Source organism: Arabidopsis lyrata (assembly GCF_000004255.2).
Source record: "Arabidopsis lyrata subsp. lyrata unplaced genomic scaffold ARALYscaffold_6, whole genome shotgun sequence".
In the NCBI taxonomy this organism is placed as follows: Eukaryota; Viridiplantae; Streptophyta; class Magnoliopsida; order Brassicales; family Brassicaceae; genus Arabidopsis; species Arabidopsis lyrata.
Genome location: NW_003302550.1, coordinates 7,113,784 through 7,130,001, shown reverse-complemented (window position 1 = coordinate 7,130,001; position 16,218 = coordinate 7,113,784). Strand labels below are relative to the sequence as shown.

At 37.2% G+C, this 16,218-nt stretch overlaps 4 protein-coding genes across 4 annotated transcripts; 2 read left to right on the top strand and 2 right to left on the bottom strand.

The window, feature by feature from the left end:
* The first annotated feature begins 9,455 nt into the window (after positions 1 to 9,455).
* Positions 9,456 to 12,227, top strand: LOC9309888 (protein REVEILLE 1). Its single transcript, XM_021023644.1, has 6 exons — positions 9,456 to 10,001; positions 10,446 to 10,547; positions 10,628 to 10,739; positions 10,830 to 10,891; positions 11,043 to 11,357; positions 11,471 to 12,227. The coding sequence occupies exons 1-6, from the start codon at positions 9,969 to 9,971 to the stop codon at positions 12,011 to 12,013; spliced, it is 1,167 nt and encodes a 388-aa protein (XP_020879303.1). The 5' UTR covers positions 9,456 to 9,968; the 3' UTR covers positions 12,014 to 12,227.
* On the bottom strand, positions 9,500 to 9,675 carry LOC110227906 (the record flags this gene model as incomplete). Its single annotated transcript, XM_021023912.1, is given in 2 exon segments — positions 9,500 to 9,612; positions 9,615 to 9,675. Coding segments are annotated over 2 exon segments (174 nt in total), but the record flags the coding sequence as incomplete, so codon positions are not given.
* A 115-nt stretch (positions 12,228 to 12,342) lies between the features above and the next one.
* LOC9307830 (autophagy protein 5) lies at positions 12,343 to 15,402 on the top strand. Its single transcript, XM_002873774.2, has 8 exons — positions 12,343 to 12,752; positions 12,986 to 13,110; positions 13,210 to 13,276; positions 13,538 to 13,627; positions 13,995 to 14,082; positions 14,304 to 14,447; positions 14,688 to 14,819; positions 14,950 to 15,402. Exons 1-8 carry the CDS (start codon positions 12,564 to 12,566, stop codon positions 15,210 to 15,212), a joined length of 1,098 nt encoding a protein of 365 aa, XP_002873820.2. The 5' UTR covers positions 12,343 to 12,563; the 3' UTR covers positions 15,213 to 15,402.
* Positions 15,403 to 15,409: 7 nt separating this feature from the next.
* LOC9307829 (UPF0651 protein YPL107W, mitochondrial) lies at positions 15,410 to 16,143 on the bottom strand. Its single transcript, XM_021023646.1, has one exon. The coding sequence runs from the start codon at positions 15,958 to 15,960 to the stop codon at positions 15,559 to 15,561; it is 402 nt and encodes a 133-aa protein (XP_020879305.1). The 5' UTR covers positions 15,961 to 16,143; the 3' UTR covers positions 15,410 to 15,558.
* Between the last annotated feature and the right edge of the window lie 75 nt (positions 16,144 to 16,218).

The window sequence follows — 16,218 nt, the reverse complement described above, 5'->3', positions numbered from 1 at the left end:
AATATCAAAAATCCGAACCAACCACAAAAGGACACCTGTCCCTCACATCCGAGTGTATGTTTACACTCGCCTTCCGACTCCTACACAACTTTTGCCTTATTTTCGATTATTTAATTACACACTCGACCAACAAATACCCCACTGCGTATGGTCTAACTAATACTAACGAGAAGGAAATTATGTGGCTGAGAAATTTTGTGTAATATCAATAAAAATCAGTGAAGGTGAATACATAAATACGAAAAAAGAAAACGAGTGGCTAGCCCCTCCTTCTCTTCGTTCCACATGTCAAGTTTCTGTAGAACAGACGGCTAAAATAAGAATCTGTGACATGGACAAAAGTGCACTCAAATACACTAATTATTTGTATATTTTAAATTAAAGTGTTATTAACTTTCACTTCCACCAAGGATGATTTACAATTAAGAGTATATCAATTTTAATAAATTAAATACACATTTGAGAAAATTGATGACGACATGGACGATGGATAATCATATTAATTCAAAAAAGTTGAAACTAATTATAAAAATCTTTTGGGCTTAAGACCTTTTTTCTTATCTAAAGTCTTTCTTTAGGTCAAGAAGAGAACATTATACTGGAAAAACATTTCCCATCCGCCGAATTATTCTGTTTACCTCTTGTTTTTCATCATTCAGCTCTTTCCTTCGAAGACTTGTGGTGTTTATGTTCTTGTGTTCTTCTGATTTTGGATCTTTGTCTGCTTTCTCTAGATCCTTTCGGAACTTCCATTGTATTGTTCGTTTATCTCTATTCTACAACCTCTCCGATTAGCTCCGTTGGTCTGAGTTGGGTTATTTAGTCTCAAAAGAAGTGCTTGTGTGATGTCGTCAGCCATGGATAAAGCTCTCATGGCTATGTCGCTTGAAGAAGAAGAAGAAGAAATCCCATTTGATATGCCGAATCTCCCGGAATTCATGTCGATGGAAAGGAATGCTCTGAGTTTGGTAGGTCGTACTCTCAATCCGAGTTGTCAGTCTATGAAGAACCTCATCAGAGATATGCCAAGAAAATGGCAAAAGCCAGGAAGGATGAGAGGAGTTGCTTTATCGAGTGAAAGGTTCCAGTTCATTTTCTTCAATGAGCAGGATTTGCAGGAAGTGCTTGAAAAAGGGTCGCATACTTACAACGATTGGTCGCTCGCTGTTGATAGGTGGTATGAGACTCCTCCTCCGAATTATCTGCAAATCATTCCTTTATGGGTTCAAATCTGGAACATGCCCATTAATTATTACACTGTTCCGGCCATCACTACGCTTGGGGGCCTGATTGGAGAAGTTAAAGTAGTTGCTTTCGATCCCGATAGACCTCATTATCTGGAGTTTGTTCGTGTGAAGGTTCTCTTTGATGTCTCTAGGCCCTTGCGTCGCTCTAAAGTGATGAATCTTCCCCAAGGTGGTACTACTACTGTGAGATTCCAGTATGAAAGGGTTCAGAAAAGATGCTATGAGTGTCAAAGACTGACTCATGAAAAAGACTTTTGTCCTATCTTGATTAAGAGAAGAGAAGACCTTGCTGCTGCTAGAAGATCTGGTAATCCGCAACCTAAAGTTCCAAAGGCTATCTTCCTTAAAGAATCTGATCCTCTCTTTGGTGTATTAAGAGAAGATTAGGTGGGTTTGGATCCTCTAACGGGGAGACATCGGATTGCTGCTGATGTGTTGGAAGGAATGAGGCAATATCTGGTTGCCAATAATAATGAAGATTGGCAGATTAAAGCAGACAGAGTAAGAAAGTCTGTTAGTGAAGTTGAAAAAGATCCCATTGCGAAGAAGATGGTCCTGCAATTGGAGTCGCCTCCTTTAGTTCAGTTGCAAGTGAATAAGGATAAAGGATTAGTTTTTGATTACATCGATCCGGATCCTGGTTCTCTGCCCAAGGGAAGTGTTGCTCCTAGTCATCAGTTGCTGTCCATTAAGGGAGCTATTAATTCTGAAAGGAATTGGTTATTGGAATCAAACAACTACAATATCCCTGAAGATCCTGGTTGTTTCCTTGCCTTATCTCAGCCCATTCAAGGTAGTGCATTTATAGGACTGGTTTCTTTGAAGCTGGGTCTTCCGACACTAGCTTAAAACAGACAAAACAGAGGAAAAGACCACCAAAAAATGTTAGAAAGCTGAAGCCAAAAGTTGATAGTTCTCGGGTTGGTGCCACAGTTCTTAAATTTAATTTATCTACTGGTGTGAAAGAGAAAAGGAAAGCAGAAGTTGGAGGAACAAGCACTGCCAAATCTACAAAGCTTAAACCTTCTATGGTGATCCCAAATGAGGATCGCCCCATGTTTAATGAGCATCATCAGCTGGAATTGTCAAGGCTTGGGACGGTCTCAAGACTTGGTGATTCTGCGTCTTAAGGAGCTGCGTAAAAAGCACTTTCCTGAGATTCTGTTTCTGATGGAAACTATGCACAGTAGAGATAGATTGGTGGATTTGCAGTGTGTTCTTGGGTATGACAACATTTGTACAGTTGATCCGGTTGGCAAGTGCGGTGGTTTGGCTTTATTATGGAAGAGTAGTGTACAGTTGGATATCTTGTTTGAGGACAAAAATTTGATTGATGTACAGGTTCAGTTTGGTTCATCAAATTTTTTCCTCTCGTGTGTTTATAGAGATCCTGATTCTAGCCTCAGAAGTGTTGTGTGGGAGAGGCTGTCGAGATTGGGGGTTGGTAGAAGAGATAGATGGTGTATGGTGGGAGACTTCAATGCCCTTTTGAATAATGGAGAAAAGATTGGCGGACCAAGGAGAAGTGACAGCTTTTTCAAACCTTTCTTTGAGATGTTAGATGTTTGTGATATGGTGGAGATGCCTAGCAGTGGAAACATGTTCACTTGGTCGGGAAGAAGAGGTGATCATTGGATTCAGTGTAGGTTAGACAGAGCTTTTGGTAACAAGGAGTGGTTCTCTCAGTTTCCTGCTTCCAATCAAGCGTTTCAAGACATGAGGGGATCTGATCACAGGCCTGTGTTGGTCAGCCTGGTGGAGTCTCAGGATTCTTATAAGGGTCAGTTCCGGTTTGATAGGAAGTTTCTTCATAAAGCTGATGTTAAAGAGGCTATTGCTAGAGCGTGGAAGCCGGGTCGTTACTCTGCTGGTTTTCTGGTATCACAAAGGCTAAGAGATTGTAGAAGGGCTCTTAGTTCCTGGAAAAAGAAAAATAACATGAATGCTTTGGATAGAATTCATCGATGTGAGGAGGCTCTTGAAAAGGTACAATCAGGATTTTAAAAAGAGAGTTAGCAAAAGCGTACAGAAATGAAGAACTGTATTGGAGGCAAAAAAGCAGACAAAAGTGGTTAAGAGCTAGGAACCGCAACTCTAAGTTTTTTCATATGGCGGTAAAAGGAAACAGAGCAAGAAAAAGAATTGAGAAGCTGAGAGACAGAAATGGTGCTTTTCAAAGATCTGAGGCTGCGAAAGGTGAAGTTGCCACTGAGTATTTCAACAATTTGTTTAAATCCTCTAATCCCCGAAGTTTCCAGGAGTGGTTTTCTGGTTTCCCTCCTTCTATTTCTGTTGAGATGAATGAAAATCTGATTGAGAAAGTAACTGTTGAGGAAGTGAGACAGGCGGTTTTTTCTATCAAAGCCTCTAGTGCTCCTGGTCCTGATGGCATGACTGCATTGTTCTTTCAACAATACTGGAAGATTTTGGGCAAACAAGTCACTAAAGAGGTTCAAGATTTCTTTGAACTTGGTCTTTTACCTGGAGAATGGAACTATACTTATTTGTGTTTGCTGCCTAAGACTCATCATCCTACGGATATGACTGATCTAAGGCCGATTAGTCTCTGCTCTGTGCTCTACAAGACTATCTCCAATATTTTGGTAAGTCGTCTCCAGACCATTCTTCCTCAGATTGTGTCTGTAAATCAATCGGCTTTTGTGTCTGAAAGATTGATTACAGATAACATTATGGTGGCTCATGAGGCAGTCCATTGTTTGAATGCCCATCCGGATATCTTATCTAACTTCTTAGCAGTGAAGACCGACATGTCAAAAGCCTATGACAGAGTTGAATGGAGTTATCTGAGATCTTTGTTGTTGGCCATGGGTTTTCATCTCAAATGGGTGGATTGGGTAATGTTGTGTGTTTCTACGGTGACTTTCTCTGTTCTAATAAATGATCAAGCGTTTGGGCTAATCACTCCGCAGAGGGGAATCCGGCAAGGAGATCCACTCTCGCCCTTTCTATTTGTTCTATGTACTGAAGGACTTACCCATCTTCTCAATAAAGGACAATGTGAAGGCAAGATTCAAGGGATTAGGTTCAATGAAGAGGGTCCAGAAGTTCATCATCTCTTGTTTGCAGATGACAGCCTCTTTTTGTGTAAAGCCTCTTTGGATCAGTGCATCTTCCTTCAAGAAACTCTTAACAGATATGGGGATGCTACTGGGCAATCTATTAACTTGAGTAAGTCATCCATTACCTTTGGTTCAAAGGTTGATCTGAATGTTAAGGCTTCTATTCAGAATTGTTTGGGCATTGTTAATGAAGGTGGGGCTGGCTCTTACTTGGGCATGCCTGAATGCTTCAGTGGCTCAAAGATTGAGCTTCTAAGCTATTTGAAAGACAGAGTAAAAGCAAAACTCTCCGCTTGGTACTCTAGATTCCTTTCTCAGGGAGGTAAAGAGGTGCTAATGAAGTCTGTGGCTATGGCGATGCCAGTTTTTGTTATGTCTTGCTTCAAACTCCCGAAGACTACCTGTGACAATCTTTCAAGTGCCCTGGCTTCTTTCTGGTGGAGTAATGTTGAACATCATAATAAGATTCATTGGCTAAGTTGGGAAAAGCTTTGTCTCCCTAAGGCTCTTGGTGGTCTTGGCTTTAGAGATATACATACTTTCAATCAAGCTCTCTTGGCAAAGCAAGCTTGGAGGATTCTGCAATTCCCGGACTGCCTTTTTGCAAGAATCATGCGGAGTCGATATTTTCCTCAGTCAGATTTTCTAAATGCCACCTTGGGTGCCAGGCCGTCTTACGCATGGCGTAGCATATTACATGGCAGAGATCTGTTGTGTCAAGGATTAAAAAAGAATGTTGGAAATGGTAAGTCTCTTCAGGTGTGGATTGATCCTTGGATTGAAGATGAGGAATGGCGGCCTCCTTTGAGAAGAAATTATTTCTTCAATCCTGATCTCAGAGTTGCTGATCTGATTGATACCTCCACACGAGACTGGGATCCTCAAAAGCTAGAAGAGCATTTCCTCCCTGATGACATCGTGAGAATTAGGTTGATCAAACCTGTGACTGAAACTGAGGACTTTTACTCATGGAAATTCAACAAGAGTGGTGATTTTTCTGTCAAGTCGGCATACTGGTTAGCCTCTCTGTCTCTTAATATTCAAGTTAGAAGTGATGCAGAACAGCTTCCTTCTACCAACGACCTGAAAGAGAAGATTTGGAGACTTCAAACTGACCCAAAAATTAAAGTATTTCTTTGGAAAATGCTTTGTGGTGCACTACCAGTGGCTAAGGCGATGAGTAGTAGAGGCAGAAAGAGTGATGAGGGATGTCAGATTTGTGGTGGAGAGGAAGAGTCTATTAATCATGCTCTCTTCTCTTGTACTTTGGCAAGACAGTTGTGGGCTCTCACTGGTGTCCCTTCTCCTCAGTGGGGATTCCACAATGGCTCCATTTTTTCAAATTTTGATTATCTGCTCTCAAATTTGAAGAATGCTTTGTGGCCGGAGGAACTAAGAAATACTTTTCCATGGACCTTATGGAGAATTTGGAAAAATCACAATTTGGCCATCTTTGAAGGAAAATGTTTCTCTCCTCTTGAATCTGCTCAAAAGGTTAGAGAAGATTGGATTGAATGGTTGGAAGCCCAAGAGATTGAGGAGGAGGAGGCTCCGGATTCTGGGGTTGGTCTAAGTCAAGAGAGTTTTGGTTGGACTGCCCCTCCCATTACTTGGTTGAAATGTAATGTTGCCACTTCTTGGTCCAAAAGGAATAAGTTTGCTGGTTCTGCTTGGGTCCTTAGGGATCATGTTGGTAAGGTTCTACTTCACAGTAGATGTGCTTTGCCTGGTGTTTTGGTGAAACAGGAAGCTCAGTTCAAAGGACTGCTTTAGGCCTTGGAGAGTATGCGGTTTCACAGGGTAGAAAAAGTGGTCTTTGCCTTGCAGGAGGATTTTTTGGTTAACGCGGTCTCTAGACCTGCTGCTTGGCCTTCCTATAGATACATGTCTATGGAACTTGGTCTTGTTTTGAGTTCTTTTCGATCTTGGAAGTTTTTTTTGGAAAACTCATTTTCAAACAGGGGAGCCTTGCTTATAGCAAAGAGTGTCACCGACGAGTGTAGGCTACAATCTTATGTGGCGGTCTGTCATCCGGCGTGGCTTGATGGGGTGTTTAATGAAGAAAGGTTATCTTCCTCTGATTGAATCTTAGTTTTTATGTCTATGGCTCGGGTTGTGAGCATATTCTTTTGGTTGTGCCCTCTCTGTGGAGATGTGGCTTCTTCTTGTGGTGATTCTCACCTCTTGGTATTGTTGTAATGACCAATCTTACCTCTAATATAAATCCAGTTGACAAAAAAAAAAAAATTATAAATATCATAGATTCGTATCTGTATATACTCTCTCTGTTCCTAAAAAATTGATTTTCTAGAGATTTCACATATTTTAAGAAACAATCATTATTTAATTATTTATTTTTATTAAATATTTTTTAATAAACTATGAACCAATAGTAATCTGAAACAGTTAATCATTACGCCTTGAAATCTACGATTTATTAAAATCAATTAATAAAAAATAAAATAAAAATCTAGAAAATCAATCTTTGTGGAACAAACTCAAAACACTACAACAACAAACTTTAAGGAACAGAGGGAGTATTATATTGTATATACGTACACTTACGTTAAGATCCCCACCAAGTTTTTATAGAGGCAGAAGATATTTAACTTAATGTTTTCGTTTTTTCGTTATATATAACGACAAAACGAAAAAGAACAAAAAAAAACTCATTTTACTTTCAATTGATTTTGGAATTTCATATATTTAGATTGACATTCAAAACCATTTCAACTATTTAAAATTTGTGCAATATTTTTTAACCAAACATATAAGTTTGACGTGAAAAGAATATTGGAAAATTTAGAGGCCTAAATTTTATAAATAAATATATATATATATATATATATATATTTCAGAATCATGCTAAGATACGTCAATTGCATTTGTATGAGGCTTGTTAATATAGAAACATCAACAACAAATCTTAATATTAGTCCAAAATTTGAATAACCCATTTTGTGGATCTCATTTTATAAAAAGAAACAATTATAGTGTCTTGCAAAAATGTGTTTAAACAGAAATTTTTAAAAATCTGAATTTAGATATTGTGATGGTTATAGACTTAAAGTTTATAAATAATTTACTTTAAATATCAAATATTGTGTTCATGGAAGAATGGAGAAAAAAGAGTAGAACCCCACAAAATCTAGAATGGATTGACTATGTTTTCTAGGATTGGACAAAGTGTATGTGAAATCTGATCTGGTCAAAAAATAAAGTATTAAGGGTCTAAATGGTAACCGAGGAATCCGGCTGAATCTGTCTGAATTGCTGAATCTAGCTGAATTTATTTGTGATTTCTTGTGGAATCTGGCTGAATAATTTAAAGTTCAAATGGTAACTGCTGAATCTGGCTGAATTTTTTGAAAATTTAATTAATCAAATAAACTTCTAAAAATTTTAATTTGAAAAAAAAAATTCAACAAAATTAGTTAAAAACGAAATATTATGAAAAACTTGTAACTTGTAAAAATAAAGTTGAATTTTGAAGAAATTTAAAATTACTATATTAGAAATATAATCAAGTTAGCTAAACACGAATCTGATTTATGTTTTTAAATTAATTAAATTCTCTAAAATTTCGAAAAGTTTTTAAGATTACAAAAATTATTGGAAGTTTTAAGTTAATATATGTAAAGTGTTATCAAACATAATTATTATATATTTTGGTGATTATGGTGAAATCAAAAGTTAATATATTTGATAATTTAATCAAACAGTATCATTTAAAACCATAAAATCTTATAATTAATTTTCATTTTTGATAAATAAAAATGAAATTTTAATATTTGTCTAATTTAGAATTTTTTTTACGAACAACTTTTTTTTTTTTTTGTCAATTTTACGAACAACTTGTACTATTGAATTTCAATATTTATAGTTTCAAGAATAATTTAATTTTTAATTAAAACAAAAAAAGCCTAACAAAAAAAATTCCTCAAGAATTCCACCAATTCCTCAAGAATTCCTCAAGAATTCCACCAATTTCATCAATATTTATGCTTTTAATTTTTTAAGAAAATTTATCTAATTTTTATATAATTATCAAGCAAACTTTATGAAAATTTTGATTTTAAATATTAAAGTATTTATATTTATTAAAAACATAATAATAATAAAATCATTACAAATTTTAAAATATTATGTGACCAATTGATGTGACCATAATTCCACAAGTTTTCCTCAAGTTTATGGTTTTGTAAATGATGTAACAAAAAAAAAATCCACAAGAATTCCTCAAGAATTCCTCAAACTTCATGTCACCATTTAGACCCTAAGAGTTTTCGGATTCGGATTCGAATAATTTGATTTTGATTAAGATATCCGATTTGGATTTTTTCATATATAACTTTTTAAAATGCCCTAATAAATATTTTTCTAAAATGCTTATGTAAATAACTAAAAATATTTGATTTTGATTTCATGACTTGTTAAAGTTATATATATATTATTGTTTTAATTATTTTTAACTATCCGAATTTGGATAGTTCCACAATTACATCCGATGGATCCGGATCCAAATATCCTATATAAAAAATTTTGGTCTATATCCAACCATATCAAGAGATTTGAAGTGGAACCAATATATCTCTTGAAGAGAAAATGTTATCTCCCAAAAAATAAACATCAACATCAACCACAATTACATTGTATCTCTTGAAGTGGAACCAATGAATAGCGAGTATGCACGCAAAATCATACTCTTGAGAGTGCGCCTACCATATTTTTTCCTACAAGTATCTTCTGGTGGCTCACATTTCTCCGTCCAGCAAAATCTTTTTTTTTTTTTACATAAATTTATATTTTCTGATATTTTATACTATAATTTTAATATCCAATAGAAATGATGTCAAGAAAAAAAAAAGGAATGGGAATTAAAAATACAATGAAAATGCTCACCAAATCTAACTGTATTTAAAACAAGTAGATTCATTTAAAAAATGAATATTTAATATTTTGAAAAGATAAATGAATAAATCTACAAGTTTTTTGTTACAAAAAAAGGAAAGAAGAACATGAGAAAGAGCGACACGTGGCAATGGTGGTCTTTGAACGTGAGCCACAAGATCGAATTTGTTTCTCGAGCGTTCCATGGAAAACCAATAATAATAATAATTGAAAAAAGTGCACATACCAGAAGCTGACGTGGCATCCCCCTCCCCCTTTTTCTCACCCCCAAATTCCTTCTTCTTCCTTCACAGACCCCAAACTCTTCTCTCTGCTTTCTTCTTCCTCCGCCGAATCAGAAAGCTTGTCTTTTTCTCTACTCCGGCGAGCATAGTTCTCGGAGAATCTCTGAGAGTCTCATTTTCGACCTTCTTCTTATCTTTCTCTGCAGCGAGAGTTTTTTCTTTTTGTTTTTTTTTTTCTAACGAATCCAAAAAGCTCCGGTTTGCTGGTAATTTTTTCTGGAAGGTGGAAGCTTTAGATTGGTTCTGATTTCAGAAGCAAATCGTTTGTTTTTACCTAACTAAAGCAGAGATAAATCGAATCAATTTATGGGATCTATAGAAACAGAGGAAATTAAGCTGATTTGAACTCCAGATTCGCCAATTTATTTTGCCTTTTTCCTTTTCTGCGTTCCAGACCTTCGAGTTTTTTTTTGTTTTCCTCCGGCGAGATCTTAATCCGGGAAGTTATGGCGTCGTCTACGTTGACTGCGAATGTTCAGGTCTTGTCTCAAAATTTTGTTTTTATCCACTTTTTTTGTTTGCTTCTGCTTTATTTAGATTTGCTAATGAATCTATGAGTTTAGAATAGTGTATACGAAATTACGAACATTTAACTAGGAAAGCTAAGAGTAATATGTTCATTTACAGACTCTTGTTTCTTTTGAGCTATATGTTCTCTAGATTTGTGTGTTGCAACTACATTCATGTGAGTCCTTAAAATGGAATCGACTGTGTTAAGAACTTTCAGGGTTGTGTTATTAACCCATTTTGGAAGGATTCATGGGTGTAAATGTGATTAGGATCTGTATATCGAGTTGAATTAGTTGGATTATGCGAATGAATGTTCATTGAGCAACTGAAGAAGAAAGTAAATGATCCAATGCCACTTTGTGTTATTTATGGACTTCGTCTCCTAAAGTCGTTTTGCTTGGTGATGGTTTCAGGGTACCGAAGCTCCTCCTTCAAGGAATAGAGATGAAGAAGCTGGAGACAAGCAGATACAATTCAATGACCAAAGTTTTGGGGGAAATGACTATGCACCTAAGGTTTGTTTCTTTTAACATCAAATGTCAAATATTGTTATGTAAAGTGAAGATCTTTGGCTCAAATCATCTTTCTTATTTAGGTACGGAAACCATACACGATAACAAAAGAAAGAGAGAGGTGGACAGATGAAGAGCATAAGAAGTTTGTTGAAGCCTTGAAATTATACGGGCGAGCTTGGAGACGAATAGAAGGTAAATAAATGATTTACTAATATCTCTTGCTACTGAGTTGTGGCCTTATACATACCTGGACCCTCAAAAATATGTTTGTTTCACTAACAGAACATGTGGGCTCAAAGACCGCAGTTCAGATTCGAAGCCATGCTCAGAAGTTTTTCTCTAAGGTTTATACACTTATTTTGCTATTATATCTTTTACCCTTGTTCACAGAAAGTATCGGTATAACCCCTATAGCAACCCAAATACTGCTTAGACAAGGGATCATTGTTTGGTGACTTGTGTTCTGAGTTCTGACTTAGCTTTTTGTATTCACAGGTTGCTCGAGAAGCAACTGGAGGTGATGGGAGCTCAGTAGAGCCAATTGTGATACCGCCTCCTCGTCCCAAGAGAAAGCCAGCGCATCCTTACCCTCGTAAGTTTGGGAACGACGCAGATCAAACAAGTAGACCGGTTTCTCCCTCAGAACGTGACAACCAATCTCCAACCTCTGTGTTGTCCACTGTTGGATCAGAAGCATTGGGTTCCCTTGATTCGAGTTCACCCAATCGAAGCTTGTCCCCAGTTTCTTCTGCATCACCACCAGCTGCTCTTACAACTACTGCAAATGCACCTGAAGAGCTTGAGACTCTGGTACTTGACAAAAACATAAACCCATCTGCTAATCTATACTCGTTCGATTTAACAACAATACCTGCTGTTAGATGCTTAATTCTTAATGTCCTTGGTTTGATCAATTTGTACAGAAGCTGGAGTTGTTTCCAAGAGAGATACTCTTAAATAGAGAGAGCTCAATCAAGGAACCAACGAAGCGAAGCCTTAAACTCTTTGGGAAGACAGTTTTGGTATCTGATTCAGGCATGTCGTCTTCTCTAACAAGTTCAACTTATTGTAAATCCCCAATTCAACCATTACCACGGAAGCTCTCATCATCCAAAACATTACCAATAATAAGAAACTCACAAGAAGAGCTATTGAGTTGTTGGATACAAGTCCCTCTTAAGCAAGAAGATGTGGAAAATAGATGTTTAGATTCAGGAAAGGCTGTCCAAAACGAAGGATCATCGACTGGATCAAACACTGGTTCAGTGGATGATACGGGACACACAGACAAGACCTCAGAACCCGAAACAATGGTATGGCAATGGGAGTTTAAACCAAGCGAAAGGTCTGCATTTTCTGAGCTCAGAAGAACAAACTCGGAGTCAAATTCAAGAGGATTTGGTCCGTACAAGAAGAGAAAGATGGTAAGAGAAGAAGAAGAAGAAGAGATTCGTCTCCACTTATAACACATTTTCTCAGGTACCCTAAAGAAGAGACAAAATTTAATATTCATTCAACTTTCCTAAGTGTTCATCAATGTATTTTTTGTTGTTATTGTTGTTGTTTCATTGTTTTCTCCGAGGTGTTTGTTGTTTAGGCTAAAATTTGCTGCAAAATTTGTAACTGTAAAACTCGTGTACAATTTTTTTTACAGTTAATCTAGTGATTATGAGATCCTAATTGTTGGTTCAACAAACGCAATCTCAGGTTTCTCTCTTCAATATCTCCGATTAAATTAAGTTTGGTAAAGAGTTTTTGCTTTCAATTGAAGTCAAAGATGAAATTGTTGAGGTTACCACCAACTGAAAGAACTTACACAAACAATATTGTGTGTTCAAAGTTCAAACCCAACAAATAACCGAACCGATTCGGAAACCAACTCTAACCTGAAATTTTGATAGAATTTGGCCAAACCAAATTAGACCGGTTAACACACGTTAGCCAATAGCCACCAACAGAAGAAGCCGCTGCTCTAACGTACGCTTTGCTTATAAGCAGTGTAACACGCAAGAGAAGATGACGTCACAAGAAACAGCGTCGTTTTTGAAAGGTGAGGTTTTTTTTTGTGAAGCCGAGCGTGAAGGTGTGACGAGGAAGAGAATGGCGAAGGAAGCGGTCAAGTATGTATGGGAAGGAGCAATACCTCTGCAGATATATCTCCACAAATCCGACGTTGCTTCTCACCCTGCTCCTCCTCCTGCTCTTGTAATCAATCACCCCAAGCTTCTTCTTTTTTTTTTGATGGTCTGGTTTTCAAATCGATGGTGCAAATCTCTGGTATTTGTTGTTGGATCATGATCGATTTCGGTTTCTAGGGATTTAAGATCATCAAATTGATTTGAGTGCTTGAAACGAGGAAGAATTTAGACGAATTTGCTCTTTTTCTTTACAAGATCATACTTGTGAATTTGCTCTCTTTTTTTGGCTCGCATTATCAGGTATTAGCACCAAGAATAGGATATTTGCCTCTGTTGATTCCTCTTATAAAGCCTTACTTCAAGGATTCACTTCCTCCTGGTGAAGATTCAATCTGGTTTGATTACAAAGGATTTCCTTTGAAATGGTACGCCATTGTTTCATCTCTTAGTACTATAATGGGAATTTAACTGTTTTTCTTTTGTGATATGTTTATGTGAGAGTTGAGATTCTTCTTTGGTTGCAGGTATATACCAACTGGTGTTCTTTTCGATCTCCTTTGCGCAGAACCAGAAAGACCTTGGAATCTGACGGTAATTTTTCAGATTGAAATCTGTATTAGGATCTTAAGTAAGCCTGAGGGCTAACTATTCTTGTAATCTAAGCTTAAGAGGACAATGTTAATGATCCACTATGTCTTGTAATCCCTCTTTGTTGTGCGCCACTATGTATGACAGTCGTAGTATGTTATTAGCAAGATCTTTCACCAGTCCATCTTGACTAGCTAGATGCACAAATATTACCTCCTTTTTATCTTTGCAGTTCTTGAGCTTTTCTGAAAATTTTGGTTGCAGATACACTTTAGAGGATATCCTAGCAACATTCTGATACCATGTGAAGGAGAAGATTCCGTAAAATGGAACTTTGTTAATTCTTTGAAAGAGGTTTGTGAAAATTTCTTCAAATTTTATGACTTTCTTTTCATTTTTAGTGAAAGTCTATGTTCAAATTAATTCGGAATAGACTATATATACTGTTCCATTGGATTTCACATCGTACAACAGTGAAATATTTGTTACCTTTGGGATACACTGTGACACTGTGTAGGTGTAGCTGGTTATAACCGCGAATAGTGTTGTTTACTAATTTGTTAGTTTTGCTGCAATTGGTTTGCCATTACCTAATGTAGTAGCCATAGGCTTCTCTTGTGTTATATTTTAACAATGCTTCACTCCTGCCCTAAGTAAGACAAATGGTAAATGATAAGAAGTTTTGACATGTCTGAGATAATGTTATCCACTTATCCTGCAGGCACAATATATCATCAATGGAAATTGCAAGAATGTTATGAATATGTCTCAGAGTGATCAAGAGGATCTATGGACTTCTGTCATGAACGGTACGAGTGGACGATGTTAGGCATATAAAATACTAGCACTCACAAAACCTTTTTCCTTTTTGTTACACCACTGCTTCTGGTCATAACTATAGTTGCCACTAGATGTAGGTGTAGCTTTTGCGTTCAGCATTGCCAATGTCACTATTTGCATCAATCATGGTATAACCTTTCGATATTCATGACTGATTTAGTATTGAGTTTGTAAACTGATGGTTTGGCAGGTGATCTTGATGCATATACAAGATTATCACCCAAGCTTAAAATGGGAACAGTTGAAGATGAGTTTTCAAGGACAACAAGTTTGTCATCTCCACAATCTGGACAAGTTGTGGCTGAGACAGATGTGGCTGGTCAAGTTAAGACAGGTTTGCCAACTATATACTCAGCTGAGACAGTTATACCTTGTCAAATTTTCCCATATTTGGAAAAGTAGTCTCACAATGCTAGTAAATAGTAGTTTTCCCTCTTCTGATAAATTCTGTAAACAGCAACAATTTAGTAGGAATAGAATAATGACCTTTCACAAATTGGTGCATCTATTGCAGCGTTGGCTAACATGATACAAAGTGCTAGCGTCCTAATTTAATATATAACCCCTTTTTCAGCAAGAATTCCTGTTCGGTTATATGTTCGAAGTATAAATAAAGATTTTGAGAATCTTGAAGATGTACTGGAGATCGATACCTGGGATGACATCTCGTACCTAAATCGCCCTGTTGAGTTCCTCAGAGAAGAAGGTAAGAATTTCATCTTAAAGATCCACACTGTTCTTATTATCTTATTCATTGAAAAGAACCCAAAGTTTCTATGTAGAGTGAATCCAACTGTTCTTGAGTGAGATAACTGATTTCCTCCAGCATCTAACAGGGAAATGCTTTACCTTACGTGACGCCATTGAAAGTCTCCTCCCTGAGTTCATGGGAGACAGAGCGCAAACGAGTGGAGAAGAAAGAAGCATGGATGATACAGAAGAAGCAGATGGTTCGAGGGAGACGGGTGAAATCAAATTGGTAAGGATCCAAGGGATAGAAATGAAGCTAGAGATACCGTTTTCGTGGGTGGTAAATAACTTGATGAACCCAGAATTCTATCTCCATATCTGTGTTCTTGTGAAAGCTCCACAAAGGTGAAGTAAGGTTCTCTGCAGTCACAATCCATCTGTGAATTGATCAAATTGCTTTATCGTTCGGTCTTACAAAACCAAAAGAATCAATGATTTGTTGTATACAGGAAAAAGTAGAAAGATTAGAAATAGTTCTTTTACATCTTGTTACTTGACGGTTTTCACTCTGGGCAAATTTGATTGAAATCATTTATTTATGGTCGATAGTATAATAATCACTACTTTCTTCTATTCACGAGTAAATCAGCCCAAGAGTTCAACAAAGCACAGAATCATCAAATAGACAAAGAGGCAAATGTTTAATTTCTCCATCAACAATAATGCGACAAAAAAAAAATCTCTCAGCAATTAAGTCAAACGGATTTAGTTTCTCCAGAAAGCTTCTTGTTGTAATCTTCGAGCTCTTCGTAATAAACATCCCAAACGCATCGGACGCAACCGCTACCGCAGCAATCGCCAGGCTCTGGTTTCTCCGGCGGCGGAGGAGCCAAAATCTCCTTCGTATCCTCTACCTCCTTCTTGTTTGTCTCCTCCTTGGAAGCTTGTACAAGATTTTGGCTCTCGGTCGTCGCCATGGTCACCGGCGATATGAGCTGTTGTTCTGGAGATACGGAAGTGATTGAATAATTGGTGAAAGGTCGCTTCAAAGGGAGATGTCGCCGCGTCAATCCAAATCTCATGCTCAAAAGCACATCGTGAAGGCTAGAACCCGGTGATGTGGTGATCGAGATTCGATGAAGAGACACAACAACCATACGCACAGGCACAGATCAAAAAGATTTGGCCTCTCTTTTCTATTTCCTTTTTTTCGTGTCAGAATTGACGACCTGTCATCGGTCATCCTATAGTTTGCCAAAAAAGCCGCCAATCATATAAACGGCACGCATTTTTATCTTCTAAACGTCAAAACGGCACGTCATCTTTTTCGAACACAATGATCAATTTTAATCACTTGTGCGATCGAGAGAACCAACAACTTCAGCTGCGCAATGACTTTGATATATTTCTATCTC